The following is a 20,909-nucleotide window of genomic DNA, read 5'->3' on the forward strand; positions in this document are numbered from 1 at the left end:
TGTCTGTCTCTTAACCAATCTATTCCTAGTATTTACTGAATGTCTGTCTCTTACCATCTGAATACCTGCTGTGAATAGAACTTGGCCGTTTTAAATGATGTATATTATAAAATAAGATAAGCATGTTTTAGTCAATTATCTTGTCGATTGATGACCAACCAAGAACACTGCGCATGACTGCATCAGAAGAACCATATCTCCACCTTAAAACAACCCATGACTACAACAGAAGAACCACATCTCCACCTTAAAACAACCCATGACTGCATCAGAAGAACCACATCTCCACCTTAAAACAACCCATGACTGCAACAGAAGAACCACATCTCCACCTTAAAACAACCCATGACTGCATCAGAAGAACCACATCTCCACCTTAAAACAACCCATGACTGCATCAGAAGAACCATATCTCCACCTTAAAACAACCCATGACTGCATCAGAAGAACCATATCTCCACCTTAAAACAACCCATGACTGCAACAGAAGAACCACATCTCCACCTTAAAACAACCCATGACTGCAACAGAAGAACCACATCTCCACCTTAAAACAACCCATGACTGCATCAGAAGAACCACATCTCCACCTTAAAACAACCCATGACTGCATCAGAAGAACCACATCTCCACCTTAAAACAATCCTTGCTGCTTTATTCTGTGCATTCTGCAGCCTCCTAACTTCACTAGATGATGCATTTCCCCAGGCCACCGAACAATAGTTCACTTGACTCTCAACCAATGCCTGTGTTATTTGCTGAAGGATTTTCCCTTGTAAATATTTAGCTATCCTTCTGATTGTGCATGCTGTTTTAATATATATTTTTTTACATAGATTAGTTATTTGAGACGACGATGATAAGCAGTTGTCTAGCTGCACTCCCAGTAGTTTGGTTTATCCATAAGACCATAACCTGTAGATTTACCATCAGGTAATGACTTCAATAGGTTTAACACCTCCTCCACTGTAGATTTACCACCAGGTAATGACTTCAATAGGTTTGACACCTCCTCCACTGTAGATTTACCATCAGGTAATGACTTCAATAGGTTTAACACCTCCTCCACTGTAGATTTACCATCAGGTAATGACTTCAATAGGTTTGACACCTCCTCCACTGTAGATTTACCATCAGGTAATGACTTCAATAGGTTTAACACCTCCTCCACTGTAGATTTACCATCAGGTAATGACTTCAATAGGTTTAACACCTCCTCCACTGTAGATTTACCATCAGGTAATGACTTCAATAGGTTTAACACCTCCTCCACTGTAGATTTACCATCAGGTAATGACTTCAATAGGTTTGACACCTCCTCCACTGTAGATTTACCACCAGGTAATGACTTCAATAGGTTTAACACCTCCTCCACTGTAGATTTACCATCAGGTAATGACTTCAATAGGTTTAACACCTCCTCCTCTGACACCGTTTGTAGACTAAAAGAGCAGATCTTATTGCTCATAATATGATCATCAATCCATTGGACAATAGCTTGTTTGGAAGAATTTATGTCTACATTGTTGCTTAGTAATTTAATTTTCTGTGTAAAAAAAATCAGCAAAATGATTGTCACTATTAGTAGTAGTAAAATGATTGGCACTATTAGTAGTAGTAAAATGATTGGCACTATTAGTAGTAGTAAAATGATTGGCACTATTAGTAGTAGTAAAATGATTGGCACTATTAGCAGTAGTAAAATGATTGTCACTATTAGTAGTAGTAAAATGATTGTCACTATTAGTAGTAGTAAAATGATTGGCACTATTAGTAGTAGTAAAATGATTGGCACTATTAGTAGTAGTAAAATGATTGGCACTATTAGTAGTAGTAAAATGATTGGCACTATTAGTAGTAGTAAAATGATTGGCACTATTAGTAGTAGTAAAATGATTGTCACTATTAGTAGTAGTAAAATGATTGGCACTATTAGTAGTAGTAAAATGATTGTCACTATTAGCAGTAGTAAAATGATTGTCACTATTAGTAGTAGTAAAATGATTGTCACTATTAGTAGTAGTAAAATGATTGGCACTATTAGTAGTAGTAAAATGATTGGCACTATTAGTAGTAGTAAAATGATTGGCACTATTAGTAGTAGTAAAATGATTGGCACTATTAGTAGTAGTAAAATGATTGTCACTATTAGTAGTAGTAAAATGATTGGCACTATTAGTAGTAGTAAAATGATTGTCACTATTAGTAGTAGTAAAATGATTGGCACTATTAGTAGTAGTAAAATGATTGGCACTATTAGCAGTAGTAAAATGATTGTCACTATTAGTAGTAGTAAAATGATTGTCACTATTAGTAGTAGTAAAATGATTGGCACTATTAGTAGTAGTAAAATGATTGGCACTATTAGTAGTAGTAAAATGATTGGCACTATTAGTAGTAGTAAAATGATTGGCACTATTAGTAGTAGTAAAATGATTGGCACTATTAGTAGTAGTAAAATGATTGTCACTATTAGTAGTAGTAAAATGATTGGCACTATTAGTAGTAGTAAAATGATTGTCACTATTAGTAGTAGTAAAATGATTGGCACTATTAGTAGTAGTAAAATGATTGTCACTATTAGTAGTAGTAATAGTACAATATCAACTGGTCCTGTTATCATTCTCCCGCCAACCTCCACACTAGATGGGCATGAGGAGATAGATGTACCAAGTAAGCCCTTAACTGTGTTCCATACCTTTTTACAATCATTTTTACAATCAGTAAAAGCATTGTTGTAAAATAACTTTTTTCCCTTCGATTCAATTTAACGGCATAATTACGTCATGTTCTATAATTCCTTTAGTAGTGGTTTCTTTGCAGCAATTCGACCATGAAGGCCTGATTCACACAGTCTCCTCTGAACAGTTGATGTTGAGATGTGTCTGTTACTTGAACTCTGTGAAGCATTTATTTGGGCTGCAGTTTCTGAGGCTGGTAACTCTAATGAAATGATCCTCTGAGGCAGAGGTAACTCTGAGTCTTCCTTTCCTGTGGCGGTCCTCATGAGAGACAGTTTCATCACAGCAGAGGTAACTCTGAGTCTTCCTTTCCTGTGGCGGTCCTCATGAGAGCCAGTTTCATCATAGCAGAGGTAACTCTGGGTCTTCCTTTCCTGTGGCGGTCCTCATGAGAGACAGTTTCATCATAGCAGAGGTAACTCTGGGTCTTCCTTTCCTGTGGCGGTCCTCATGAGAGACAGTTTCATCATAGCAGAGGTAACTCTGAGTCTTCCTTTCCTGTGGCGGTCCTCATGAGAGACAGTTTCATCATAGCAGAGGTAACTCTTATTCTTCCTTTCCTGTGGCGGTCCTCATGAGAGACAGTTTCATCATAGCAGAGGTAACTCTGGGTCTTCCTTTCCTGTGGCGGTCCTCATGAGAGACAGTTTCATCATAGCAGAGGTAACTCTGAGTCTTCCTTTCCTGTGGCGGTCCTCATGAGAGCCAGTTTCATCATAGCAGAGGTAACTCTGGGTATTCCTTTCCTGTGGCGGTCCTCATGAGAGCCAGTTTCATCATAGCAGAGGTAACTCTGAGTCTTCCTTTCCTGTGGCGGTCCTCATGAGAGACAGTTTCATCATAGCAGAGGTAACTCTGAGTCTTCCTTTCCTGTGGCGGTCCTCATGAGAGCCAGTTTCATCATAGCAGAGGTAACTCTGGGTCTTCCTTTCCTGTGGCGGTCCTCATGAGAGCCAGTTTCATCATAGCAGAGGTAACTCTGGGTCTTCCTTTCCTGTGGTGGTCCTCATGAGAGCCAGTTTCATCATAGCAGAGGTAACTCTGAGTCTTCCTTTCCTGTGGCGGTCCTCATGAGAGCCAGTTTCATCATAGCAGAGGTAACTCTGGGTCTTCCTTTCCTGTGGCGGTCCTCATGAGAGACAGTTTCATCATAGCAGAGGTAACTCTGGGTCTTCCTTTCCTGTGGCGGTCCTCATGAGAGCCAGTTTCATCATAGCAGAGGTAACTCTGGGTCTTCCTTTCCTGTGGCGGTCCTCATGAGAGCCAGTTTCATCATTGAACTTGATGGTTTTTGCGACTGCACTTGAAGAAACTTTCAAAGTTGTTGAAATCTTCCCGATTGACTGACCTTCATGTCTTAAAGTAATGATGGCCTGTCATTTCACTTTGCTTATTTGAGCTGATCTTGCCATAATATGGACTATAATAATATGGACTATTTACCAAATAGGGCTATCTTCTGTATACCACCCCTACCTTAAAGCATTAAGAGGGAAAGAAATTCCACATTAACTTTTAACAAGGTGCACCTGTTAATTGAAATGCATTCCAGGTGACTACCTCATGAAGCTGGTTGAGAGAATGCCAAGAGTGTGCAAAGCTGTCACCAAGGCAAAGGGTGGCTACTTTGAAGAATCTCAAATAGGAAATATTTTATATATATTGTTTAACACTGTTTTGGTTACTACATGATTCCATATGTGTTATTTCATAGTTTTGATGTCTTCACTATTATTCTACAATGTAGAAAATAGTAAAAATAAAGAAAAACCCTGGAATTAGTAGGTGTGTCCAAACTGTTGACTGGTGCTGTATCACCTGATAGATATTGTTGTTTCTGTACATTAATACTTGTTTATAGCATAAACGTGTGTGTGTGTGTGTGTGTGTTCAGTCAAGTGGATGAAGAGTTTGGAGAGCTGGACGGCAGACAGAGAGAAGAGGGTGATCGAGAGGAGGAGGAGGAGGAATCTTCTCGTCTCTGGGTGGATCAGTTTTCTCCTCAACACTACACTGAACTACTCAGCGACGACGTGAGTGGTGGAGGGGGAACTGTGTGTATAATGTGTGTGTGTGTGTGTGTGTGTGTGTGTGTGTGTGTATAATGTGTTTCTCTGTGTCTAATGTGTTTCTGTGTGTATAATGTGTGTGTGTGTGTATAATGTGTTTTTGTGTGTATAATGTGTTTTTGTGTGTATAATGTGTTTCTGTGTGTATAATGTGTGTGTGTATAATGTGTGTGTGTGTGTGTGTATAATGTGTGTGTGTATAATGTGTTTCTCTGTGTATAATGTGTGTGTGTGTGTGTATAATGTGTGTGTGTGCGTGTATAATGTGTTTCTGTGTGTATAATGTGTGTGTGTGTGTATAATGTGTGTGTGTGTGTATAATGTGTGTGTGTGTGTATAATGTGTGTGTGTGTGTAGTTCACCAACCGCTGTTTGCTGAAGTGGCTGAAGCTGTGGGACCAGGTGGTGTTTGGACGAGAGAGGAAGACACGCCCACCCCCAGCCGAGAGGCCCGACCAGAACACAGCCAATCAGGACCAGGGACGCTTCAATAAGGGCCGGGGTCGCTTTAATTCCACCAACCGGAGCCAGGGGAACTTTAATCAAGCCAATCAGAAATTTAAGACCAAGAGTCAGATCACTGAGGAGCTTCTGGAGGCCGAACTGGACCAATACAAAAGGCCCAAATACAAGGTAGGTAGAACTACACAGACTGATAAATACAAGGTAGGTAGAACTACACAGACTGATAAATACAAGGTAGGTAGATCACACAGACTGATAAATACAAGGTAGGTAGAACTACACAGACTGATAAAGACAAGGTAGGTAGACCCACACAGACTGATAAATACAAGGTAGGTAGACCTACACATCACACAGACTGATAAATACAAGGTAGGTTGAACTACACAGACTGATAAATGCAAGGTAGGTAGAACTACACAGACTGATAAATAGAAGTAGGTAGAACTACACAGACTGATAAATACAAGGTAGGTAGAACTACACATCACACAGACTGATAAATACAAGGTAGGTAGACCTACACATCACACAGACTGATAAATACAAGGTAGGTAGACCCACACAGACTGATAAATGCAAGGTAGGTAGAACTACACAGACTGATAAATAGAAGTAGGTAGAACTACACAGACTGATAAATACAAGGTAGGTAGAACTACACAGACTGATAAATACAAGGTAGGTAGAACTACACAGACTGATAAATACAAGGTAGGTAGAACTACACAGACTGATAAATACAAGGTAGGTAGACCTACACATCACACAGACTGATAAATACAAGGTAGGTAGAACTACACAGACTGATAAATACAAGGTAGGAAGAACTACACAGACTGATAAATACAAGGTAGGTAGAACTACACAGACTGATAAATACAAGGTAGGTAGAACTACACAGACTGATAAATGCAAGGTAGGTAGAACTACACATCACACAGACTGATACATACAAGGTAGGAATAACTACACAGACTGATAAAGACAAGGTAGGTAGAACTACACAGACTGATAAATACAAGGTAGGAAGAACTACACAGACTGATAAAAACAAGGTAGGTAGAACTACACAGACTGATAAATACAAGGTAGGAATAACTACACAGACTGATAAATACAAGGTAGGTAGAACTACACAGACTGACAAATACAAGGTAGGTAGAACTACACAGACTGATAAATACAAGGTAGGTAGAACTACACAGACTGATAAAAACAAGGTAGGTAGAACTACACAGACTGATAAATACAAGGTAGGAAGAACTACACAGACTGATAAAAACAAGGTAGGTAGAACTACACAGACTGATGAATACAAGGTAGGAATAACTACACAGACTGATAAATAGAAGTAGGTTGACCCACACAGACTGATAAAAACAAGGTAGGTAGAACTACACAGACTGATAAATACAAGGTAGGAATAACTACACAGACTGATAAATACAAGGTAGGTAGAACTACACAGACTGACAAATACAAGGTAGGTAGAACTACACAGACTGATAAATACAAGGTAGGTAGAACTACACAGACTGATAAAAACAAGGTAGGTAGAACTACACAGACTGATAAAGACAAGGTAGGTATAACTACACAGACTGATAAATACAAGGTAGGTAGACCAATCTGTCCTCCTCCCACTAGGTGGTGCTGCTGTCAGGTTATATAGCTGTTAGTATATATACTACTAGGTTAATATAGCTGGTTAATCTGTCGTCCTCCCACTAGGTGGTGCTGCTGTCAGGTTATATAGCTGTTAGTATATATACTACTAGATTAATATAGCTGGTTAATCTGTCCTCCTCCCACTAGGTGGTGCTGCTGTCAGGTTATATAGCTGTTAGTATATATACTACTAGATTAATATAGCTGGTTAATCTGTCCTCCTCCCACTAGGTGGTGCTGCTGTCAGGTTATATAGCTGTTAGTATATATACTACTAGGTTAATATAGCTGGTTAATCTGTCCTCCTCCCACTAGGTGGTGCTGCTGTCAGGTTATATAGCTGTTAGTATATATACTACTAGGTTAATATAGCTGGTTAATCTGTCCTCCTCCCACTAGGTGGTGCTGCTGTCAGGTTATATAGCTGTTAGTATATATACTACTAGGTTAATATAGCTGGTTAATCTGTCCTCCTCCCACTAGGTGGTGCTGCTGTCAGGTTATATAGCTGTTAGTATATATACTACTAGGTTAATATAGCTGGTTAATCTGTCCTCCTCCCACTAGGTGGTGCTGCTGTCAGGTTATATAGCTGTTAGTATATATACTACTAGGTTAATATAGCTGGTTAATCTGTCGTCCTCCCACTAGGTGGTGCTGCTCTCTGGTCCTCCGGGTTTAGGGAAGACCACTCTAGCCCACATCATCGCTAAGCATGCTGGGTACAACGTGGTGGAGATTAACGCCAGGTGGGTTTAACGACTTCAACAAGTTGATGCTGTGGTTTCCCATAGCAACTAAGTGGTTGTTGATGCTGTGGTGTCCCATAGTAACTAAGGTGTTGTTGACACTGTGGTGTCCCATAGTAACTAAGGTGTTGTTGATGCTGTGGTTTCCCATAGTAACTAAGGTGTTGTTGATGCTGTGGTTTCCCATAGTAACTAAGGTGTTGATGACACTGTGGTTTCCCATAGTAACTAAGGTGTTGTTGATGCTGTGGTTTCCCCATAATAACTAAGGTGTTGTTGATGCTGTGGTTTCCCATAGTAACTAAGGTGGTGTTGATGCTGTGGTTTCCCATAGTAACTAAGGTTTTGTTGATGCTGTGGTTTCCCCATAGTAACTAAGGTGGTGTTGATGCTGTGGTTTCCCCATAGTAACTAAGGGGTTGTTGATGCTGTGGTTTCCCATAGTAACTAAGGGGTTGTTGATGCTGTGGTTTCCCATAGTAACTAAGGGGTTGTTGACGCTGTGGTTTCCCATAGTAACTAAGGTGTTGTTAACGCTGTCGTTTCCCATAGTAACTAAGGTGTTGTTGATGCTGTGGTTTCCCATAATAACTAAGGGGTTGTTGATGCTGTGGTTTCCATAGTGATGACCGCAGTGCGGAGCTGTTCCAGAAGCGTATCGACACAGCGACCCAGATGAGGTCAGTGCTGGGAGCCAATGAGAAGCCTAACTGCCTCATCATTGACGAGATTGACGGAGCGCCCGCCGTAAGTCCCGCCCACCACTCCGTCCCTGCCCTTCTATTGGACCACTCTCACCTAGCCTCATCTCTCTCTCTCTGTGATTGGTCGGCAGGCTGCCATCAGCATCCTATTGGCCACTCTGAACAGGAAGGACAGCCAGGGGGCGGATTCAGAGGCGGAGCCTCTAAAGAAGAAGAAGAAAAAAGAGTCGGTCCTCCTCCGACCAATCATCTGCATCTGTAACGACCTGTAAGAGATGGAGGGGGGAGGGGTTTATCCCTATCTGTGATCTGATTGGTTCTCTGTCCTGTCAGGTATGTTCCAGCCCTGAGGCCTCTGAGGCAGCAGGCGTTCCTATTGGCCTTCCCCCAGACACAGCCTTCCCGCCTGGCACAGAGACTGGCTGAGGTAATCTTTGTTTTAATTTTCTAAGTGGTGATGCAACATGTCAGACCAGCCATGATGGGGGTCTTTATGTTAATGTGTGGGTTAGATATCCAGGGGTCATGAAGACTGACATGTCAGACCAGCCATGATGGGTGTCTTTATGTTAATGTGTGGGTTAGATCTCCAGGGGCCAGGGGTCATGAAGGCTGACATGTCAGACCAGCCATGATGGGGGTCTTTATGTTAATGTGTGGGTTAGATCTCCAGGGGCCAGGGTATGAAGACTGACATGTCAGACCAGCCATGATGGGGGTCTTTATGTTAATGTGTGGGTTAGATATCCAGGGGTCATGAAGGCTGACATGTCAGACCAGCCATGATGGGGGTCTTTATGTTAATGTATGGGTTAGATCTCCAGGGGCCAGGGTATGAAGACTGACATGTCAGACCAGCCATGATGGGTGTCTTTATGTTAATGTGTGGGTTAGATCTCCAGGGGCCAGGGTATGAAGGCTGACATGGGGACTCTGATGGCTCTCTGTGAGAAGACGGACAACGACATCAGATCCTGCATAAACACACTGCAGGTACATAAACACACACACACACACACACACAGCAAACCAATTGCACACTGTGTTTCCAGATTATAAGAGCTACCTTGTATTTCAATAATATCAAGGGTCCAAACACTGATCCCTGAGGAACACCTGTCTGTACACATTAACTCACAGGTGACAACTGGGATGGAAAATGAATGAGAGGAGTGGCAATATCGTCCTCTATCTGCCATATCTTCAATATTAGCCTACTAGAGAGCGTGTGCCCTCCAGGCCTGGAGGGAAGCTAAAGTCATTCCACTACCTAAGAATAGTAAAGCCCTCTTTACTGGCTCAAATAGCCGACCAATCAACCTGTTACCCACCCTTAGTAAACTTCTGGAAAAAATGGTGTTTGACCAGATACAATGCTATTTCACAGTAAACAAATTGAGTACATATTCAACAAGTACAGCACTTACACAAATGACTGATGATTGGCTGAGAGAAATTGATGTTAAAATAATTGTGGGGGCTGTTTTGTTAGACTTCAGTGCAGCTTTTGACATTATCGGTCACAGTCTGCTGTTGGCTTTACACCCCCTGCTATTTATTTATTATTTATTTCACCTTTATTTAACCAGGGAGGCAAGTTGAGAACGCCTTTATTTAACCAGGTAGGCAAGTTGAGAACACCTTTATTTAACCAGGTAGGCTAGTTGAGAACACCTTTATTTAACCAGGGAGGCTAGTTGAGAACATCTTTATTTAACCAGGTAGGCAAGTTGAGAACACCTTTATTTAACCAGGTAGGCAAGTTGAGAACAAGTTCTCATTTACAATTGCGACCTGGCCAAGATAAAGCAAAGCAGTTCGACACATACAACGACACAGAGTTACACATGGAGTAAAACAAACATACTGTCAATAATACAGTATAAACAAGTCTATATACGATGTGAGCAAATGAGGTGAGATAAGGGAGGTAAAGGCAAAAAGGCCATGGTGGCGAAGTAAATACAATATAGCAAGTAAAACACTGGAATGGGAGATTTGCAATGGGAGAATGTGCAAAGTAGAAATAAAAATAATGGGGTGCAAAGGAGCAAAATAAATAAATAAATTAAATACAGTAGGGAAAGAGGTAGTTGTTTGGGCTAAATTATAGGTGGGCTATGTACAGGTGCAGTAATATGTGAGCTGCTCTGACAGTTGGTGCTTAAAGCTAGTGAGGGAGATAAGTGTTTCCAGTTTCAGAGATTTTTGTAGATTTTTGCTATAATGTGGATAAAGAGTTACCTGTCTAACAGAACACAGAGGGTGTTTTTTAATGGAAGCCTCTCCAACATAATCCAGGTAGAATGAGGAATTCCCCAGGGCAGCTGTCTAGGACCCTTTACTTTTTCAATCTTTACTAATGACATGCCACTTGCCTTGATTAAAGCCAGAGTGGATGACTCAACACTATACATGTCAGTTACTACAGCGCCTGAAATGACTGCAACAATTAACAAAGAGGGAAACCTAGTCTGTTGCCCAACATTAAACCGAAATGTGTCTTCCGCATTTAACCCAACCCCTCTGAATCAAAGAGATGCAGAGAGCTGCCTTCATCAACGTTTATGTCATCGGCATCCAGGGAGCAGTTGTTGGGGGTTTAACTGCCTTGTTCAAGTGCAGAACGGCAGATTTTTCAGCCTTGACAGCTCTGGGATTCGAACCAATGACCTTTCAGTTCCTGGCCCGATGCTCTTTACCACTTGGCAACCTAGTCACAGAAAACCATACAGCCATTTTCCAGCCAAGGAGAGGGCTCACAAAAGAAATAGCATTACAATTAATCACTTACCTTTGATGATCTTCATCTGGTGGCAGTCCCAGGTCTCCATGTTAGACAATAAATGTTTATTTTGTTCGATAATGTCCCTCTCTATGACCAAAAACCTCCTTTTTATTTGCGCGTTTTTTCCAGTAATCCTAATGCACAAGGTCCAGACTAAAAGTTTTCAAAAGTACAATAAAAGTTTGTAGAAAAATGCCAAACGATGTTTAAAATCAACCCTCCGGTTGTTTTTGTCATAAATAATCAATAATATTTCAACCAGACAAAAGCTTCGCCAATAGGAAAGGAGAAACAAGAAAGGCGAGTTCCCGATCAGGCCCATGGCTGATGAATGGAAATTTCCACTGGCCACTGATTGAAAGTGCTGTATCTCCCTCATTTTTCAGAGTAAAAGCCTGAAACTATAAAGACTGGCCACATGTAGAATAAGCCATAGAGCTCGTGAACTGGGTCCTAAGTCTTTGTATGGTGGATAGGCTTTCAATGGAAAAACCGCCTTTCAAAATAATAGTACTTCCTGGTTGGATTGTCTTCGGGTTTTCGCCTGCCATATCAGTTCTGTTATACTCACAGACATTATTTTAACAGTTTTGGAAACGTCAGAGTGTTTTCAATCCAAATCCACTAATTATATGCATATCCTAGCTTCTGGGCCTGAGTAGCAGGCAGTTTAATTTGGGCACACTTTTCATCCAAGATTCCGAATGCTGCCCCCTATCCTAATGAAGTTAAGATGGAAGTTAAGATGGAGAGAAGTCTGTCCAGGGAGGCACAAGGTACTACATAGAGCCATGACTACATGACTACATGGAACTCTATTCCACATCAGGTAACTGATGTAAGCAGTATAATCAGATAGGCAGGAACTAATTAGGATCCATAATCAATCCGTAATCTTTGTAGTCCCTACACGGTCGAGGTTGGAGACAGCTGGACGTGTTGTAGTTCCTCCACGGTCGAGGTTAGAGACAGCTGGACGTGTTAATGTGTTGTAGTTCTTCCACGGTCGAGGTTAGAGACAGCTGGACGTGTTAATGTGTTGTAGTTCCTCCACGGTCGAGGGAAGAGACAGCTGGACGTGTTAATGTGTTGTGTTGTAGTTCCTCCACGGTCGAGGTTAGAGACAGCTGGACGTGTTAATGTGTTGTGTTGTAGTTCCTCCACGGTCGAGGTTAGAGACAGCTGGACGTGTTAATGTGTTGTAGTTCCTCCACGGTCGAGGTTAGAGACAGCTGGACGTGTTAATGTGTTGTAGTTCCTCCACGGTCGAGGGAAGAGACAGCTGGACGTGCAGTCGGTCCAGTCCATGAGGATCGGTCAGAAGGATCAGAATAAAGGACTGTTCAACCTCTGGCAGGAGATCTTCCAACTGCCGCGCATCAAACGGTATTATAACAAACTATGCTATTGATAACCATAACTAACTATTTGTCTTCCTGGTTGACCATATTTGGTGTCTTCCTGGTTGACCATATTTGGTGTCTTCCTGGTTGACCATATTTGGTGTCTTCCTGGTTGACCATATTTGGTGTATAGGAAGCGTGTGGGCGAGGAGCTGGAAGAGGGCCTTAGAGAAGGAGGCGGGGCCGAGAGACTACAGCACATCCTTCACCTGGCCTCTTCCACCGGAGAGCACGACAAACTCACACAGGTAACACACACCACACACACACAGTCCCACATACACACACACACACACACCACACACACACACAGTCCCACATACACACACACACACACAGTCTCACACACACACACACACACACAGTCTCACACACACACACAGTCTCACACACACACACAGTCTCACACACACACACAGTCTCACACACACACACACACACACACACAGTCTCACACACACACACACACACACACACACACACAGTCTCTTCCAAAGCAGGACAGCACACAGTAGGACAGTATACAGCAGGTCAGCAGGACAGCACACAGTAGGACAGTATACAGTAGGACAGCAGGACGGCACACAGTAGGACAGTATACAGCAGGTCAGCACACAGTAGGACAGTATACAGCAGGACAGCACACAGTAGGACAGTATACAGCAGGACAGCACACAGTAGGACAGTATACAGCAGGTCAGCACACAGTAGGACAGTATACAGCAGGACAGCACACAGTAGGACAGTATACAGCAGGACAGCACACAGTAGGACAGTATACAGTAGGACAGCAGGACAGCACATAGTAGGACAGTATACAGCAGGACAGTAGGACAGCACACAGCAGGACAGTATACAGCAGGACAGTAGGACAGCACACAGTGGGACAGTACACAGCAGGACAGTAGGACAGCACACAGTGGGACAGTACACAGTAGGACTGCAGGACAGCACACAGCAGGACAGCACACAGCAGGACAGCACACAGCAGGACAGCACACAGCAGGACAGCAGGACAGCACATAGTAGGACCGTATACAGCAGGTCAGTAGGACAGCAGGACAGCACATAGCAGGACAGCACACAGTAGGACAGTATACAGCAGGACAGCACACAGTAGGACAGTATACAGCAGGACAGCACACAGTAGGACAGTATACAGTAGGACAGCAGGACAGCACATAGTAGGACAGTATACAGCACACAGTGGGACAGTACACAGTAGGACTGCAGGACAGCACACAGCAGGACAGCACACAGCAGGACAGCACACAGCAGGACAGCACACAGTAGGACAGAACACAGTAGGACAGCACAGAGTAGGACAGCATACAGCAGGACATTATACAGTAGGACAGCACACAGTAGGACAGCACACAGTAGGACAGCACACAGCAGGACATCAGGACAGCACACAGCAGGACAGCACACAGCAGGACAGCACTCAGTAGGACAGCACACAGCAGGACAGTAGGACAGCACACAGCAGGACAGTAGGACAGCACACAGCAGGACAGCACACAGCAGGACAGCACACAGCAGGACAATAGGACAGCACACAGTAGGATAGTATACAGCAGCACACAGTAGGACAGCAGCACACAGCAGGAAAGCACACAGTAGGACAGCACACAGTAGGACAGCACACAGCAGGACAGTAGGACAGCACACAGCAGGACAGTAGGACAGCACACAGCATGACCGTAGGACAGCAGGAGAGCAGGACAGTAGGACAGCAGGACAGCACACAGTAGGACAGCACACAGCAGGACAGTAGGACAGCAAGACAGCACACAGTAGGACAGCATGCAGTAAGACAGCAGGACAGCACACAGCAGGACAGCAGGACATTAGGACAGCACACAGCAGGACATTAGGACAGCACACAGCAGGACGGTAAGACAGCAGGACAGTAGGACAGCACACAGCAGGACAGTAGGACAGCAAACAGCAGGACAGCAAACAGCAGGACAGTAGGACAGCAAACAGCAGGACAGTAGTACAGCACACAGCAGGACAGCACACATCAGGACAGCAGGACACCACACAGCAGGACAGTAGGACAGCACACAGTAGGACAGCACACAGCAGGACAGCACACAGCAGGACAGCACACAGCAGGACTGTAGGACAGCAGGACAGCACACAGTAGGACAGTATACACCAGGAGAGTAGGACAGCAGGACAGTAGGACATCACACAGTAGGACAGTATACACCAGGAGAGTAGGACAGCAGGACAGCACACAGTAGGACAGCAGGACAGCACACAGTAGGACAGCAGGACAGCACACAGCAGGACAGTAGGACAGCAGGACAGCACACAATAGGATAGTATACCTCATGACAGCAGGACAGTAGAACAGCGCACAGCAGGACAGTAGGACAGCACACAGTAGGACAGCACACAGTAGGACAGCACACAGTAGGACAGCACACAGTAGGACAGCATACAGCAGTACAGTAGGACAGCATACAGCAGTACAGTAGGACAGTAGGACAGCACACAGTAGGACAGCATGGCAGTAGGACAGCACACAGTATTACAGCAGGACAGTAGGACAGCACACAGTTGGACAGCACACAGTTGGACAGCACACAGCAGGACAGTAGGACAGCACACAGCAGGACAGTAGCACAGTAGGACAGCACACAGCAGGACAGTAGGACAGCACACAGTAGGACAGCAGGGCAGTAGGACAGCACACAGTATTACAGCAGGACAGTAGGATAGCACACAGCAGGACACAGCAACCTCTCTCTCTCTCTGTCTCCCTCCTCCTCCATCTGTCTCTATGTGGATGAGATGTAGTCTGGAGAATGTATATCCTGGTAGATGTGTTCCAGATTACTTTTTAAATGGAGAAATCTAATCAGAGAACATGTTGCTATTGGGACCTAACCTCTATTAATATCTCTCCCTCCTCCATCTCTCTCTGTCCCCCTCTCTCTCTCTCCTCCTCCATCTCTCTCTGTCCCTCCTCCTCCATCTCTCTCTCTCTGTCTCTCTCTCTCTGTCTCTCTCTCTCTCTCTGTCTCTCTCTCTCTCTCTGTCTCTCTCTCTCTCTCTGTCTCTCTCTCTCTCTCTGTCTCTCTCTCTCTCCCTCTCTCTCTCTCTCTCTCCCCCTCCTCTCTCTCTCTCCCCCTCCTCTCTCTCTCTACCCCTCTCTCTCTCTACCCCTCTCTCTCTCCTCTGTCTCTCCCTCCTTCTCTCTCTCCCTCCCCCTCTCTATCTCTCTCTCTCTCTCTTTCTCCCTCCTTCCCTCTCTCCCCCCCCCCCCTCTCTCTCTCTCCCTCCCCCCCCTTCTCTCTCTCTCTGTTCCCAGGGTCTCTATGATAACTTCTTGTCTATGCGTGTGAAGGACCCCGGTCTTGGCAGAGTGTGTCAGGCTCTGGATTGGTTGGGCTTCTCAGACGGGTTGACCCAGGCCATGCTGCAAGGACAAAACTTCTCTCTGCTGCGATACCAGCCCTTCCTCCCCGCAGCTTTCCACTTCCTGTTTGCTCACACACACGTCCCCCGCATCAACTACCCCCACAGCCAGTACGAGGTACACACACAAAACCTGGGCTTAGATAGAATGTGGTGTTTTGTTCCTCTGGGTTATATTCTAGGAATAGATGGATAGAATGTGGTGTTCCTCAGGGTTCTATTCTAGGAATAGATAGATATAATGTGGTGTTCCTCTGGGTTCTATTCTAGGAACAGATAGATAGAATGTGGTGTTCCTCAGGGCTATATTCTAGGAATAGATAGATAGAATGTGGTGTTCCTCTGGGTTCTGTTCTAGGAACAGATAGATAGAATGTGGTGTTCCTCAGGGTTATATTCTACGAATAGATAGATAGAATGTGGTGTTCCTCTGGGTTCTTTTCTAGGAACAGATAGATAGAATGTGGTGTTCCTCTGGGTTCTATTCTAGGAACAGATAGATAGAATGTGGTGTTCCTCAGGGTTCTATTCTAGGAACAGATAGATAGAATGTGGTGTTCCTCTGGGTTCTATTCTAGGAACAGATAGATAGAATGTGGTGTTCCTCTGGGTTCTATTCTAGGAACAGATAGATAGAATGTGGTGTTCCTCAGGGTTTTATTCTAGATCCTCTGTTATTTCAGCCATAGCTCTCTATAATAATTTATCGGCCCTCTCTCTTTCCCCTCTCTCCTCTCTACTTCCTCTCTCTCCTCTCTACCTCCTCTCTCCACTCCCCCCTTCTCTCCTCTCTTCCCCCTTCTCTCCTCTCTTTCCCCTCCTCCCTTCCCCCTCTCTCCCCTCCTCTCTTCCCCCCTCCTCTCTTTCCCCTCTCCTCTTTTCCTCCTCTCTTCCCCCTCTCTCCTCTCTTCCCCATATCTCCTCTCCTCTCTTCCCCCTCTCTCCTCTCTTCCCCATATCTCCTCTCCCTCCTCTCTCCTCTCTTCCTCCTCTCTCCTCTCCTCTCTTCCCCCTCTCTCCTCTCCTCTCTTCCCCCTCTCTCCTCTCCTCTCTTCCCCCTCTCTCCTCTCCTCTCTTCCCCCTTGCTCCTCTCCTCTCTTCCTCCTCTCTCCTCTATTCCTCCTCTCTCCTCTCTTCCCCCTCTCTCCTCTCTCGTCTCCTCTTCCCCCTCTCTCTTTCCCCTCTCTCTTCCCCCTTCTCTCCTCTCTTCCCCCTTCTCTCCTCTCTTCCCCCTTCTCTCCTCTCTTTCCCCTCTCTCCTCCCTTCCCCCCTCTCTCCTCTCCTCTCTTCCCCCTTGCTCCTCTCCTCTCTTCCTCCTCTCTCCTCTCTTTCTCCTCTCTCCTCTTCCCCCTCTCTCTTCCCCCTCTCTTCCTCCTCTCTTCCCGCTCTCTCCTCTCCTCTTTTCCCCCTCTCCCCTCTCTTCCCCCTCTCTCCAGGCTCTAACTAAGACTTCAGCCAGCAGGAACGCTCTGGCGGCCATGTTGTCTGAAGTCCCAGCATGCATCAGGACTAGAGTCAGTGAGCTTAGTCTCAGTCTGGACATCCTGTCTCTCCTGCTGGATATCATCTGTCCCAAACTACGACCTGTAGGTACACACACACACACACACACAAACACTGGATATTGTATGTCCTGAACTATGACCTGTAGGTACACTCACTGGATATTATCTGTCCTAAACTACGACCTGTAGGTACACTCACTGGATATTACCTGTCCTAAACTACGACCTGTAGGTACACTCACTGGATATTATCTGTCCTAAACTACATATACAGCTGGTTGAGAGGTCTCAGTGCCAGCATCAGTCTTGTTTATGGCCTTATACAGCTGGTTGAGAGGTCTCAGTGCCAGCATCAGTCTGGTTTATGGCCTTATACAGCTGGTTGAGAGGTCTCAGTGCCAGCATCAGTCTGGTTTATGGCCTTATACAGCTGGTTGAGAGGTCTCAGTGCCAGCATCAGTCTGGTTTATGGCCTTATACAGCTGGTTGAGAGGTCTCAGTGCCAGCATCAGTCTGGTTTATGGCCTTATACAGCTGGTTGAGAGGTCTCAGTGCCAGCATCAGTCTGGTTTATGGCCTTATACAGCTGGTTGAGAGGTCTCAGTGCCAGCATCAGTCTGGTTTATGGTCTGTTCAGGGGGGGTCAGGTGTTGAATAACAGGTGTGTGTTTCTGTGTGTCCAGGTGTTGAATAACAGGTGTGTGTTTCTGTGTGTCCAGGTGTTGAATAACAGGTGTGTGTTTCTGTGTGTCCAGGTGTTGAATAACAGGTGTGTGTTTCTGTGTGTCCAGGTGTTGAATAACAGGTGTGTGTTTCTGTGTGTCCAGGTGAACCCCCAACTGTTCAGCGACAGAGAGAAACAGCAGCTGGTTGATCTGATTCACACCATGATCTCCTACAACCTGTCCTACAGACAGGACAGAACGCCTGATGGACAATATGTCTACGTTCTGGAGCCGTGAGTCACACACACACACACACACACACACACACACACACACCTAGAACACACACACCTAGAACACACACACACACACACACACACACACACACACCTAGAACACACACACCTAGAACACACACACCTAGAACACACACACACACACACACACACACACACACACACCTAGAACACACACACACACACACCTAGAACACACACACACACACACCTAGAACACACACACCTAGAACACACACACACACACACACACACACACACACACCTAGAACACACACACACACACACACACACACACACACACACCTAGAACACACACACACACACACACACCTAGAACACACACACACACACACACACACACACACACACACACACCTAGAACACACACACACACACACACACACCTAGAACACACACACACACACACACCTAGAACACACACACCTAGAACACACACACACACACACACACCTAGAACACACACACACACACACACACACCTAGAACACACACACCTAGAACACACACACACACACACACACACACACACACACACAGAACACACACACCTAGAACACACACACACAGAACACACACACCTAGAACACACACACACACACACACACACACACACACACACACACACACACACACACACACACACACACCTAGAACACACACACACCTAGAACACACACACCTAGAACACACACACCTAGAACACACACACCTAGAACACACACGTGAACACACACACACACACACACACACACACACACACAGAACACACACACCTAGAACACACACACACACACACACACACACACACACACACACACACACACACACACACACACACCTAGAACACACACACCTAGAACACACGCGCAAACACACACAAACACACACACACACCTAAAACACAAACACACACACACACCTAAAAACACACACACACACACACACACACACACCTAAAACACAAATACACACACACCTAAAACACAACTGTGTCTCTGTGTGTGTCTGACCGTGTGTCTGACCGTGTGTCTGACCGGGTGTGTGTGTGTGTCTGACCGGGTGTGTGTGTGTGTGTGTGTGTGTAGGCGTGTGGAGCAGGTGGTCTGTTTCCCAGGCTTGCCCCCCCACAGACAGCTGACCTACCAGACCAAACAGACGATCAGCAGAGAGATGGACCAGGAGAAGATGAGGAGAGCAGAATCACTGATGCTGCTACGCAACCCACACACGGTCAGACACACTCACACACACACACACACACACACGGTCAGACACACTCACACACACTCACACACGGTCAGACACACTCACACACAGTCAGACACACACACACACTCACACACGGTCAGACACACTCACACACAGTCAGACACACACCCACACACGGTCAGACACACTCACACACACTCACACACGGTCAGACACACTCACACACACTCACACACCCACACACGGTCAGACACACTCACACACACTCACACACTCACACACGGTCAGACACACTCACACACACTCACACACCCACACACGGTCAGACACACGGTCAGACACACTCACACACGGTCAGACACACTCACACACAGTCAGACACACACCCACACACACACACCCACACACAGTCAGACACACACCCACACACGGTCAGACACACTCTCACACACACACACACCCACACACGGTCAGACACACTCACACACACACACACTCACACACGGTCAGACACACACACACACAGTCAGACACACACCCACACACGGTCAGACACACTCACACACACACACACGGTCAGACACACACACACACACTCACACACGGTCAGACACACACACACACTCACACGCACACACCCACACACAGTCAGACACATACGCACACACAGTCAGACAACACACGGTCAGACACACACACGGTGTTAGATTATAGAATGGATCATGGTGTGTAGGGTACCAGTGTTAGATTATAAAATGGATCATGGTCTGTAGGGTACCAGTGTTAGATTATAGAATGGGTCATGGTGTGTGTAGGGTACCAGTGTTAGATTATAGAATGGGTCATGGTGTGTAGTGTACCAGTGTTTTATTATAGAATGGGTCATGGTCTGTAGGGTACCAGTGTTAGATTATAGAATGGATCATGGTGTGTAGGGTACCAGTGTTTTATTATAGAATGGGTCATGGTGTGTAGGGTACCAGTGTTAGATTATAGAATGGATCATGGTGTGTGTAGGGTACCAGTGTTAGATTATAGAATGGGTCATGGTGTGTATGGTACCAGTGTTAGATTATAGAATGGATCATGGTGTGTAGGGTACCAGTGTTAGATTATAGAATGGATCATGGTGTGTATGGTACCAGTGTTAGATTATAGAATGGATCATGGTGTGTAGGGTACCAGTGT

General features: G+C 45.1%; 1 protein-coding gene across 6 annotated transcripts in view; it reads left to right on the plus strand.

Annotated features, from left to right (window-relative positions):
• The window catches only part of chtf18 (CTF18, chromosome transmission fidelity factor 18 homolog (S. cerevisiae)), a 54,906-nt gene that overhangs the window by 11,746 nt on the left and 22,251 nt on the right, over window positions 1–20,909 (plus strand). For 3 of the 6 annotated variants that reach the window (XM_090194621.1, XM_090194622.1, XM_090194623.1), the window contains exons 7-19: window positions 4,636–4,774; window positions 5,168–5,443; window positions 7,598–7,695; window positions 8,319–8,442; window positions 8,531–8,667; window positions 8,733–8,826; window positions 9,294–9,392; window positions 12,443–12,573; window positions 12,724–12,838; window positions 15,916–16,140; window positions 17,459–17,608; window positions 18,355–18,485; window positions 19,598–19,742. In XM_090194621.1, the coding sequence (XP_090050747.1) occupies window positions 4,636–4,774; window positions 5,168–5,443; window positions 7,598–7,695; window positions 8,319–8,442; window positions 8,531–8,667; window positions 8,733–8,826; window positions 9,294–9,392; window positions 12,443–12,573; window positions 12,724–12,838; window positions 15,916–16,140; window positions 17,459–17,608; window positions 18,355–18,485; window positions 19,598–19,742 (1,864 nt within the window). Of the gene's footprint in view, window positions 1–4,635; window positions 4,775–5,167; window positions 5,444–7,597; window positions 7,696–8,318; window positions 8,443–8,530; window positions 8,668–8,732; window positions 8,827–8,984; window positions 9,024–9,293; window positions 9,393–12,132; window positions 12,170–12,232; window positions 12,574–12,723; window positions 12,839–15,915; window positions 16,141–17,458; window positions 17,609–18,354; window positions 18,486–19,597; window positions 19,743–20,909 lie in introns of those variants that run through there. The other 3 variants (XM_090194624.1, XM_090194626.1, XM_090194627.1) reach the window with 3 other exon arrangements.

This window comes from Oncorhynchus mykiss, chromosome 13, assembly GCF_057628025.1.
Source record: "Oncorhynchus mykiss isolate SJ-2025 chromosome 13, ASM5762802v1, whole genome shotgun sequence".
Classification (NCBI taxonomy): domain Eukaryota; kingdom Metazoa; phylum Chordata; class Actinopteri; order Salmoniformes; family Salmonidae; genus Oncorhynchus; species Oncorhynchus mykiss.